Here is a 12,412-nt window from a genome sequence, read left to right as displayed (position 1 = left end):
CCCCCCCCCCCCCCCCCCCCCCCCCCCCCCCCCCCCCCCCCCCCCCCCCCCCCATCCTACTTTACAAATGCTCCTTTTTTTAGCCTGCGCTGTTCTTCAACAAAAGCCCTTCTCCGACTGAAGGATACCAGCAGCCTAATTTAGGGCACTGTGTTAACACATTTAGCTTGTCAAACGATGCTGATGCATCTATTGCTGGCCTTAACTCTTAACCCTCCATAGATACTTAATACTTAACCCTTAACTAAACTGTAATTAAAAGTCATTGATCCAAAGCAAGCTCAGTTTAGCTGCTCCTATTCTTCTCATTGTTTTCATCCATACTCTTTGTGACACTTGCAAACCACACGCATGTCATTGTGGTCCTAAGAGTTGCAGTGATGCTGTGGCTCATGGCCGTGTTCCTCTCTCCTGTTTGGGCTCTCCAGGCGCACAGTGACGAAGCGCACCTTCGGCCAGGCAGGGCTGGTCATCCACACCTGGTATGCCAGCCACTCTCTGATCAAGACTATCTGGGGGATGGCTATAAGTCAGCACCAGTTCTACCTGGACAGGAAACAGAGCAAAGTGAGTCACGCTTTCTCCCTCCATCTCCCTCCCTCTGTTTCCACGCTCTCGGCCCCCTTCCTCCCCCACCCCTCTTTCCCATCCACCTCGATACCCACATGCTCTGGGTCGCCCCGCTGGTTTTATCATCGTGCTCCAGACTCAGTCCCTCCTTCCATTTATTCTTTTGATCTGTGTTGATGCAGCCCTCTCTCAAGTATTGGGCCACGTCATAATTGTGTTACTATATCAACCTCCCCACTGTAAACAGACCAGCATGCATGCATGGTTGACATGGTTAAACACTCACACACCCCCTGACGCTGATCATGGGGTCTATTACACACCATGAGTGGCTCATGATGAGCCATCCGTTCTGGACCACGGTTTTTGGCTGCAGTGGAGGCTGGAGCTGTTCAGACTCCGCCTCTCTCTCTCTCTCTCTCTCTCTCTCTCTCTCTCTCTCTCTGTCGGAGGCAGATGGCACATCCATCCACACCGCCACCGCCCCTAGATTAATGAGGAAGCCGTGCGCGGCAAGCGCTGAGCATTCAAATGGGTCTTCCCCGCATCGCAGTGCGACACCATTAAGATGAAATACCGACCCGGCCGCCTCCGCTTCACTGATTACCCCCCCCCCTACCCCTCACTTTACTCATTCCCTCTCTCCCTCCCATTCTGTCTCTGTCTTTGCTGGCCCAGGCAAAGCTTACGGCCACAAGAAGTTCAGGAGACATCGCCATGGACCTGACGGAGATCTCTGTACCGAGAATCAGGAAAATGACTAGCACCGAGACGCGGGACCAGCTCATCATGGCCAGCAACGGCAGCCTGATATCAGCCGGTAAGCAGGCCAGAAAGAGCTACCTGACCTTCTGTTAGTAGTCTGGGGAGTGAAGGACCCGCCATCACGCTCGTTGTCATCCAGCTGACTCATTGTCTTCTGCAGGTTCAGTCGACTCTGAGATCATCGAGGAACGGAAGAAAGAGAAGATTTCTGATCTGAAGAAGAAGGAGAAGGATCTGGAAGACAAGTTGGCCAAGAAGATGGAGGAGCTGAAGAATGTCTGCATGAGAGAAGCCGTGAGTTTGTTGCCATGGACGCGTTCGTTGTTGTCGGTGCACCGTTAGCTTTGCCAATGTCTCCGTCTGGCTCCTTATGGTGTGTTTGGTTTGAAGGAGCTCACGGGACAGCTGCCCAAGGAATACCCTCTGGGGGCCGGGGAGAAAGCCCCACCCATAAGGAGACGCGTGGGGACGGCCTTCAAGCTGGAGGACCCTTCCCTCTACGACAAGGTGCGTGTGGTCATTGATATGTAAACGTCCCTTTCACCGTCTTCTTCTTTTTTACCACTTGGGACACTTTCTGCCACAGATTGATTCAATCAGTAGAATTGCAGCTGCTTAACATCTAACAATAATATAATAGTTCTGGATCCATCCACCCAGTCTTTCTAGATCGATTGGTATCAATGTGCATCCAGAGGGTATGATTAAGTGGATAACATGGACTAACAACAAATATACACCAGGACCCGCACCTGAGGAACCTGGAGAGCCGCTTCGAGCTGCAGCAGAAGTTCGTGGAGGCCTCCATGAAGCTGGCCAGCGAGGAAGACCTGGCCAAGACGGTGAAGAAGAAGCGGAAGAACAACTACCTGGACGCCATGAGGATGCTGCAGAACATGGAGGACGAGATCAACGCCTACCGCAAGACGATGGGCCAGAAGCCTACCCAGAGGGCCTCGCTGATTATGGCTGGTAGGCAGAGGCTTTCCACCGTGGCTCTAAATGCTAGCTGTAAAGCTACCCGTGAGGCTGGTGTCAGTTCCCATCACGCAGCTAGCATCACGAGGAGCTCGCTGGTACATTTAGTTTTTATTATGATGATGTTGATGATAACGGTATTCATACCTCAATGGGGGAACAAATAATGGGTTTAACAGTATACTTACTATGATGGATGGCCATGGATATAATTATGTTGTAATTTTAGTATTTCATTCGGGAAATCGATCTGTCACACAGTGTTTTGTTGAATGTGTGTACTATGGGGGCGTTAATGAAGTTGTTCCTCTCTGCCCTTCTCAGAAGATTCCAACCCTTCAGAGCTCAGCTCGCTGTCGGACAGCCTCACTCTGGACGACGGTGCGTACTGAGCCTCCAGCCTTCGGTGTACTGCAGTGTCTCCCTTTACCTTGGGAGGTCGATTGCATTGGTTTTGCTTTTTTTAATGTGCCTCGAGATTTGTCCCTTTTTATTTATTTTTCTATTTTAAAGTCACCCCTTATTCTGCGCCACGGCCCGCTGTGTAGCGGAGCGGTGTTAAATGAGCCGACCCCGGGTCACAGCAGTAGTACAAACACGAGGCAGCACCATTGCATTCTGCAGCACTTCCACCGGCTTTCAGTTGAGAGCTCACGTGTTTGGAGCATACTGCCACCTTCACGCGTTGCTGCTTTGGGCCGTGGTGCTAATGTACAGCAGGGTTTCAGCTGCACTGCTACAACAGTGCACCTCTTGGTTTATTTCACACCATGTCACCGTTTTCGGGAACTTCTGCGTAAACGTGTGAACCATTTCATTTACTGCACAGCATGGCTTCAGATGTACTTCACAAGATGTTTATCGGTTTCTGTTTTTTTAAAAGGAAACCTTTTTATTTTGTCATTTTTAGAACTATCGTACTTTTGTGAACCAAATTGACGTCTGATTGGTCAATATTAAAGCCGCCCGCCCGCAGGTTTCCTCCAGAGTTGGAGTTGACTCTGGTGCTGTGTGTTCCCCTCCAGACGATGAGCTGGGGTCCCAGAGGCTGCGCTCCAGGTCGGTGCAGTATTCCCCCCGGCCGCACCACGCAGACACCCTGGACATCCACTACGGCCAGGACCGCCGGGCCTCGGAACAGCCCCTAGACAACAGGTAGGACACGCAGCGCAGCCGGAGTACACACCTCTGAAGAGAGGCTGCTCATACCGGCGTTTCAGCTAACCAGCCTGTACAGACCTGCAGTGTAGCAGCACGGCTACATTCCAGCCAGCCCTCCTCGTCCTCCTCTCCTCTTCCACCTCTCCATCGTCATCATCCCCCCCCCCCCCTGCCCCTAGCCCCTCTGTTCCCTTATCAGCCTGAACGCGCCAGCTTTTAAAAATAGAAGGGAGGGAGCGTGTTGCTGCCTGTCAGGAGCACTAGACAGCTCCAGACGGAGGGAGAGAGAGAGAGAGGAATTGAAAACGTGGCTCTGGCGAACGTCCGTTTAGACGCCACTCTGCCTGTAAATGTTGAGATATAAGATATGCTAACGCTGTGGTGGGCTGTGGCTTGGAAGAGGGAGAATCTGTCGCATTACTCTTTAGTTCATTTTGAATGGACGTGGATATTTGTAATAATATGAATGAATAATGCTCTTTTTTGGATGCCAAACAGTCCTGTTTTCATTGTTGTTGTACCCTTTGTTGTTATCTCTTGTGAGGGATGGGGGGAGGGGAGCGTGGCCTTGGGTTTGTTGATGTGTTTGTGTATGTGTGCTCCTGGGAGACGCTGTGAAGCTCTTATCTGGTGTTCCTCAGATTGAGGTACGGCCAGCTCCAGGAGCCACTCCTCTACCCTAACCACGGGGCCTTATCAGGCCACAGCAGCCCCTACAGACCCCCTCCCCGCCAGCCCCGGGATGCCCGCAGCATGCCCCCCACCCCCGTCCTGCCCCGCAACGCCTTCAGCAGCACCCAGCTCAGGTAGGCTGCTGTCGTGAAACACACACACACACACACACACACACACACACACACACTCAGATGAATACATACATTTACACTCGCCCACGCATTCATTCAAATGCGAAAAGACGAACTATCATGAAGGAATATTCAGAAAGGGCTGCCATCTGGCCGGACGCTGGATCAGCCCACGCACTGCGTCTCCTGAGAGCGTGTCTGAGTCGTCGTGGGGGAGAGCCAGTCTCCAGCGCTCCATGGAGCGCAGACCCCCTCTGATCAACGTGTCCCGCTGTGCCCCCAGGTCTGACGACGGCCCGCAGCATTTCCGCCAGCGCAGCGGCAGCCTGGAGTCCCAGTCCAACTACCCGCCCGAGCCGGAGCCCCCCATGCCGGCCTTCGGCCAGCCCGGCCCCCGCCGCAGCACCAGCACCGACCCGCTTGACGACGGCTCCTCCTACACCAGCCAGTCCAGCGCCGAGCACAGCGGCCCCCACCACCACAGCTCCCGGGCCCCCGCGCGCCAGCGCGTCCGCGGCCGCCGCAAGGAGCTCTACGCCAACACGGGCAGCATGCCCAACCTGGCCCAGCACCACGCGCAGCCGGAGGCCCGCGCCCCGGCCTACCAGCCACGCCCACGGCCCACCACCACCGCCTACTACGTCACGGGCTACCCCAGCTACCCCGAGCCCGAGCCCTTCTACAACAACGGAGGCTACGCGTACGACAGCAACGAGATGGAGGGCCACTACAGCGTCAACCCCTCCCCCCATCAGCCCCACCACGGCTACGGACGCTATGGCGACGAGCTGGACGGCGGCATGGCGTCCGTCTCCAACCTCTACGCCACGCTGCGGCCCTCCAGGTCTCGGCCGTCGATGGCTCCGCCCCCACTCCAGCAGCACCATCCTCAGCAGCTGCAGCTGCAGCAACACCATCAGCTGCAGCAACACCATCAGCTGCAGCAACACCATCCGCAGCAGCTGCAGCAGCACCACTATCAACAGCAGCAGCAGCACCACTATCAACAGCAGCAGCAGCAGCAGCAACCCTATCAGCAGCAGCCGCCCCAGAAGACGGTGCACAAGGCCCTGGTGGCGGAGCACCTGAGGGGCTGGTACCAGCGCAACACGGGCGTCAAACAGCCGGAATACGACTGCGAGTACGACCGGGGCTCCCAGCAGAGCCTGGGCTACCAGACCATGCCGGCGCCCTACGCAAGGTCCTACTCGACAGGTTAGTACGCCCCCTAACGCCCTACCGCTGAGCTGGACTGTGTATGAGCAAGCCGGGGCATCGTGGAAAGATTGGGTTTTATTGGTCCAGGACGGGATATTCGTCACGGCACAATCGTACAAATGTGAAGAAGCGTTAAAGGTCCACCGTGGAAAGCCCCTCTTGTGGGTGCCGGTCAATGGGGGGGACACCTGTTGAATGGAGGCCAATGTGTGGCATTATCTTCTGTTTGTTCTTCCTTCCTCCCCATCCCTGGTCCCACAGCGTCGTGCGCAGGGAACTGGCAGGGCAACATGGGCGGTAGCATGGGCCAGTACGACGTGCACGCCCACCAGGCCTATTCCTGCAGCACCACCACCGCACACTACAGCCAGCCCACGCACAGCAGGTGAGACAACACAACAAACAGCTCCTCCTTATCCAATCATAGCCCCCGGCTAATCCTCCTCCTTAGCACGCCAAGCTAAGCTAAGCACTGTTGTTGATAATCACCAAGAATGACGATGGCTTCTTTGAATATAATCCCTTTGGTTGTTGGCACGTGCCGAGTTACACTCAATCAACGTGTGTGTGTGTGTGTGTGTGTGTGTGTGTGTGGGTGGGTCTGTGTGTGTGTTTGTGTGTGTCAGTGAATTCTCAGGATTGTTATTAATGCCGGTCTGTCTGTAGAACCTGTAATACTTCCTGGAGTTATGGACTGGAAATTGAGCCGGCTCCATTTCTAGCTAACATGGCCGCCAGGATGCTGGAGGTGGGGGGTGGCGGCGTGGGGGGAGGATCTGTTTCAGCCTGCAGTCGGTTCCTCCTCGGAGCTCCCTCCTCCTCCTGTCCCTAACCGTCCAGCCGGCCCCCTGCTCTCTCTTGTAGATCCGGTGTCTGGTACAGCCCCGACGTCCAGAGGCGCTGTGCCCCTCTCCCCGCTAGCCTCTCCTCCTCCGCCTCTTCCTCTTCCTCCTCCTTCCCCACTTCCTGCTCCTCTACCTCCTCCCCCCCTGCCGGCTGTCGCTCCAGGTGGGCGACGTACAGTCCCGGGCCAAGCCCCACCTCCAGGGGGCGGGGCCTCAATAGGCCGACCCTCGCTAAGGCTAGTCTGCCATAGTAAGTAACCCGGGCAACAAGCCAGAGAGCTCCGGCTCTCCCGACGGCTTGTCTGCACAGCGGCCGCGCGGCCTGCCGCTTGAGTTGAGTTGTGCTGTTGAGTTTGCTTTGTTGATGTTATCCGAAAGTGCAGACCTGCATCGTGCTGTTCCATGTAGGACAAGGAACCTGCATGGCTTGTGCAGCAACAGAAAGATGGCTGCCTTCTTTTCTCCTCCTTGTTCTTGTCAGCTTGCCATCAAGCAGTCACATTTCTCTGTGTGCGAGTGTGTGTGCGTGTGTGTGTGTGAATAATAACGAGACGTACTATAGCTTCGATCTGAGATGTGATTGCTTGTACCTCCACCCCCCCCGTGTCCCGCCACTGACCCGTGCCCCTCTCGTGCACAGATACAGCCCCCCGGGGTTTGAGTGGAGACGGAGGGATATGGCCAGGTACCCTGCAGGGCCAATAGAGATGTGTGGTTCTGTTGCCTACGATACTGATACTGCCCCCCCCCCAAAACCCTCCTAGCCCCATTTCCCACATCCTACATAGATAATCAGAGGCACAGCAGCAGATAAAGGGTGAGACTATTAAAAATAACCCCACATGAACACAGTGGTGATGGTGGTGTGGAAGAGAGGCCAATCGCTTTAAAAACATTACAAAAAAAGATGGACTGCCATTTCAATTTGGTCTGGTTTCCCGCCTACTTCATCGCAGGCGTTTTTGATTTGGTTTGGTTTTGGGTGTGTTGTGATTGTGGTGGTGGGGGTGGTGGTTTTGGAGCACCAGTGTGAAAGCGAGGGGAAATGTGAGCCTGCTGAACGCATTTCTGCTGTTCAAACACTTATGTTTGGACGGATGAAGTCTGTGTGCATCCGCTCTGCTGTGATTCAGAATGATTTGACACTGGGTCTCCGCTGGTCCACAGAACACGAGCTACATCGATTCTAATCAACCAATCCTCTGAGAGCTAAAGGTCAAAAGGTCTCCCTAGGCCCCAAACACACGTACCGTCCCTCCGTGTCCAACACGCGTCGTGTTCCCACCACCCAGTGTTAATTCATTCTGTCATGTGTCTATAACCAGGGCCTTCCCTGATGTCCATCACCATGTGGTACGGTAGAATGCCTTTGAACCCTGTGTGTGTGCGTGTGTGTTCCAGGTCCTACATAGACGTCCACCAGCTGGACACCCACGCGGGCAGCCCTCTGGGCAGCCCCGCGGACCCCGAGGACCACCTGCAGTGGCACGAGACCTCCGGCAAGCCAGGGACCATCGTCTAGAGTCAGCGCTGGGAACTCTCACACACTTTACGCTGCTGTGCCTTAGACCACACTTACCGGTTTTTCTGGATAAGAGCGACCCAAAGAATTTCAAGGAAATACTTTTTCTGAACCTGAAAAAGGACAAGAATGCGAGCGAGGAAAACACCGTCCCGGGTCTTGGTGCGTGCACAACAAAAAACACAAACGAACAAAAGCAGCCACCACTGGCTGTCGCGATGCGATCCCCGGGCCCTGGGGATGTCTGGAGGTCAATGGCCCTGTAGTTCACAGAGGCCTCGTCCGGGCTGGCCCTCCCTCCTGGGACTTTGTGAAACAGTGAACGCAACTGGAGAAGGCGGGCTCTGCACTTCCCCAAACTAAATCCAGAGGTTTTTTTTCTTTGTGTGTGTGTGTTGTGTATATAGATAGATTAAGGACGAGGAACCATCCCTTTAAAGTTGGATTTACCGAGCCTCTACAATGAACAACTACAACCATGACATGTCGTCCAACGTCTCTGCCTCTCGCACAGACAGTATGGCCCAATCCCAATGTCCGGACTCACAGACTTTATTGTGCGTTCCCGCGAAATTATTAAGGCTTTAGGGCTGTCCCAATGTCGAATTCCAAAGGGCGGGAGGGTTTGAGTCCACACTTACCGAGCCCTTTCCGGGAGTCCACATCAGTGCAGACTTCACCTAAGCAGCAACATCTTTGTCATTAAACGTTGTCAAGGTAACGCGTGCTCTCGTGAAGTGCTGTCCCAATCACATGTATACCTATCTGAGGCCCTGTGGCCTCACACACTCGGTCACTTGGCACCTGAGATCAATGAAGTCCGTGAGTCCTTAGTCCTTAGTCCTCAGGGCTCACTTTGGGATTGGGCCAATGAAGGATCAATGCAGGGGCTGGCAGGGGGCTATTTTGAAATGAAGGATTCAAGGGATATATTGACAGTGGAAGACCCCTCAGCCCGTGAGCCTGTAGCCTATGCACTGCTGTGTGTACTAGTGTGACTTTGGACGGTTTTAGATCCATTTACAAAAGTATTCTCGCCTTTCTCAGTATCAACAATATAATATAACACAGTCCTGCCAAATACCATCTTGGATTTTAATATTACTGGTGCTTTTTTTTTTGTCTCAGCGGAAACTCTGGACTGTAGTAAAATATGAAATGAAAAAAGGCACCAATTTAGATGATTTGTTTTTCTAACAAGCTTGTATCCATGCTGGAATCCATGGACCAGTGTTTTTTCTATAAAGCTGTATGTACATGTTGGTATTGTAAATACATTGTTTTTGTTTCATAGCCTGTTTAAAAAAAACATGTAATATATAGTAAACAATCAATTTTTTAAGCTGGATCTTAGTAATTTTTATAATTACATTGTTGATTTGTTTGAATAAAAAAAGTCTAAGTCAAATCATGAATGAATCTTATATTTCCTCATTTATTTAATGTCCTCTGTAAAATGTTCTGTGAAGTCTAAGGGAAATAGTGCTTTGGCTCTTAGGGTGGCCCCCATTGCTTGGATTTGGTAAAACACAAGATGTAATCCTAAATCCATTACATTAAGTAATTGAATATCTTACTCCCCTAATTCCATTAGTAGCACGGTCTGAAGCGGAACAATGCTCTCCACTTAACAGGGCTTTGTTGAAATGGCCCATTGATCTCACGTCCCATTCGTTTTTACTGGGGGTTGTATGTCTTTGATAGACAAAGCATGTTCTCTCTAAACCATTCTTATTGCCTTTTTTGTTTCAGATTTATAAGGTTGTCAACATGATGCATATGAGATAAGCGAGTCAACTATTAATGTGCCAACCTAACAAAACTTTAGTTTTCAGAAGAGGCTGCAAACTATCTTGTCTGGCTGGTTTTTGGGTCTCTTGAGCCGTAAAAACCAACCAAACCAGTATTTAACAGCTGACACGCCCTCCGCGGCCCATAAACTCCTCTGGTGTCATCCCTGGGACACCCATACGACACGGCCCTCACCGTGGGCGTCCGTGTAGAGAAGCTCTTCGACATGTCCTCCGGCATTCTGCTCCCCCGCACCCCCTCTAACAACTCACCTCATCTCCCCTCCCCCCATCCCTCCCTCCCCTGCCTCTCATTAAACACGGCAAACTTCTCAGCCCTGCAAGTCAGGCTCTTCCCACTATTTCACACCACACCCATAAACTCTTAAATCCAGCTCGGAGTTCACCAGCTGCATTCGGTCCTGGGCTCTCCGTCTGTCTCTCGCTCTCTTTCTCTGTCTGTGTGTGTCCGTCTGTCCCTCCCTCTGTTATGATTCTGGGCTGGAGTGAACCGTATGTGTAGTAGAAAGGCGAGATAGATGCAGCTGTCTCCGTCTGTCCTTCAACCCGCCCTGCTCAACGCCAGCTGCACACGCAGTTCAAGGGAGGCTGCTCTCTTGGCTGGTAGAGATGTGGCTCTGTTAACAATGTGCCCCTATATGCAACAATACAAACATACCAAAACAACCCTCCTGATGTCTACAGCAGATCAGCCCTGCGATGCGGCCGCACCCTCTGTTGTTTGTCATGCAAATTGAGAGGAACCCACTCGACGACAAACAACCGCTGAGACTTGGATGCCTGTTGCACGTCCCATGATCTGACACGTTTGCCTCTCTGCGCAGACAAGAGTTAAGGGGGTAATCAGTGGCTTAGCCGCCGGGTTGTCACGTGGTGTGGAACGACGCTGGTCAGATCAAGGAGGTGGAGACTCATTCACCGGCGAGAGAGGCTTGTGGAGGTTGAGTTTGTTGGTGGTGGTAGGTGCACAGTACTCCCTGTGAGGCTAGTATTAAAGCCTGGTCAGCCTGATGGTAAGGATGCCAACAGCAGCAGGTGGCAGCCGCCGGACCTGCTCACACAAGAGCAGATTGTCATTGTGAGGAGAGTAGCTTGCCAGCCACCCAACCGAAAACCAAAGCTTCTCAGGGAGGACGAGTGGTGTGGGTCGCTTGGGGTCACATCCTCTTAAGGGTGCTCGAGGGAGCAGTAATGCATGTACAATTATGGCAGCTTTTCCCCTTTCCCCAACTCCTATGAGTCTGTTGTAAAGAGTAACGTTAGCTAACTTTTGTTTTGCTTTTTGCTTCCCTGGCATGGTTTGGATTGTGTTGAAATAAAAAGAAGACCAAATGTCTCAACATGCTGTTAAAACGTGCCGTCAAAGTCATGAAGGAGTAAGAACTGTATCGGAACAAAAGACTGTGCCAAGATCTCTAGTCTGTTCAAAGTATGCACCAAGGCCTGAACCTGTTTGCTGGGAAGTACACTCCAGCAGTCGTGTGTGAGTGTGTCTGTGTGTGTGGACAGTCAACACAGCTGTCAAAGGATATTGAACAAGGGCCTCTTCTGTACCCCTTGCAGGACTAACCTTGAGGTTACTGTGTGTGTGTGTGTGTGTGTATGTGTGTGTGTGTGTGTGTGTGTGTGTGTGCGCACTGCTAGGTTGCACAACAACATGGATGAGGTACCTTCAGGAGAGAGCACGCCTCAGAAGGAGAAAGCCCTGCAGCCCCGATCTCAACTCCTCCACCACCTGAGCACACAGACAAGATCAGACCGTGAAAGTACTTTCCCTCCCAGACTCCCACTCTCATACGCTGTGAGCTGTGAGCAACAGGGCTTGCACATCAACAAGCATCATGGGATTTTTGTTGGTAATACTCCCAACATATTATTTAATATTATTTTTGTATTTTATATACATTATATTTTGAGAGGACTCAAAAGAGTTCTCAAAAGAGGAATCAAAAGAAAAACTGAGGTAACCTCGGCTAATGAAAACGTTGTTTTACCACGTCTCGCATGAGAAACGCAGCTGCTGTTTCAAACACAAAAAATCTCCCCCTTAATAAAAAATAATTTTACAATGAACGACTAAACAATGACCAAAAAGCCATTACCACTAACATAATAACTAAAACACTTGAATGTTCCTATCCTTCCAAAATTGAGGCCTGTCACGTTGTACAAGCCCAACACCTTCAGCAACTGCCATCGCAAGATGCCCCGTCAAGCCCAGTGAGATGCAAAACAGAATAAGTACATCACATATAAATAGGTTCATGATTATTTTGACTCAGCGATTTACGTCACCCGTTCCCCATCTGCGAGCACTGCTGCTTACACAACAAATAACAGCGTGGAGCGCGCTGTAAGTCCACGCTCCAGATGCTCGAGCGCTGCAGTCACAGCCCGCCACTATCTGCACTCAATTCCAAATGTTGTTCCAATCAGAAAGGCCCAGGAGTGCTGACGCAGCCACTGCTTATTTTTTGGGGAGGCGGGGGTTGAGAGCGAGAGGAGAAGGCGGTGCTGGTGTTGGTGGTGGTGGTGATGTTGATGAGGATGATGCTGGGGGTGGTGCGGTGGGGGAGTGTGAGGGTGAGACAGATGGATCCACTTCGTCAACGCTCGTTCTCTCTCGCGCGCTCACGCTCTCTAGGCTGTAATCTTCTGCTGGAGCCCATACAGCAGGACCATTGATTAACATCGGGACAAGTAGAGGAGAGAGAGGGAGGGAGGGAGGGAGACGGT

General features: G+C 52.2%; 1 protein-coding gene across 1 annotated transcript in view; it reads left to right on the top strand.

Moving 5' to 3' along the window:
- The window catches only part of frmd4ba (FERM domain containing 4Ba), a 39,882-nt gene extending 30,602 nt beyond the window's left edge, over nt 1–9,280 (top strand). Inside the window, 11 exon segments of the mRNA XM_030373690.1 lie at nt 429–567; nt 1,249–1,390; nt 1,496–1,629; nt 1,726–1,842; nt 2,079–2,307; nt 2,638–2,694; nt 3,339–3,468; nt 4,116–4,280; nt 4,564–5,495; nt 5,760–5,883; nt 7,745–9,280. Coding sequence (XP_030229550.1) covers nt 429–567; nt 1,249–1,390; nt 1,496–1,629; nt 1,726–1,842; nt 2,079–2,307; nt 2,638–2,694; nt 3,339–3,468; nt 4,116–4,280; nt 4,564–5,495; nt 5,760–5,883; nt 7,745–7,865 — 2,290 coding nt within the window. The 3' untranslated portion in view covers nt 7,866–9,280.
- Nucleotides 9,281–12,412: the final 3,132 nt, after the last annotated feature.

Source organism: Gadus morhua, chromosome 13 (genome assembly GCF_902167405.1).
Source record: "Gadus morhua chromosome 13, gadMor3.0, whole genome shotgun sequence".
NCBI lineage: Eukaryota > Metazoa > Chordata > Actinopteri > Gadiformes > Gadidae > Gadus > Gadus morhua.
This window is presented reverse-complemented; position numbering and strand designations above follow the sequence as displayed.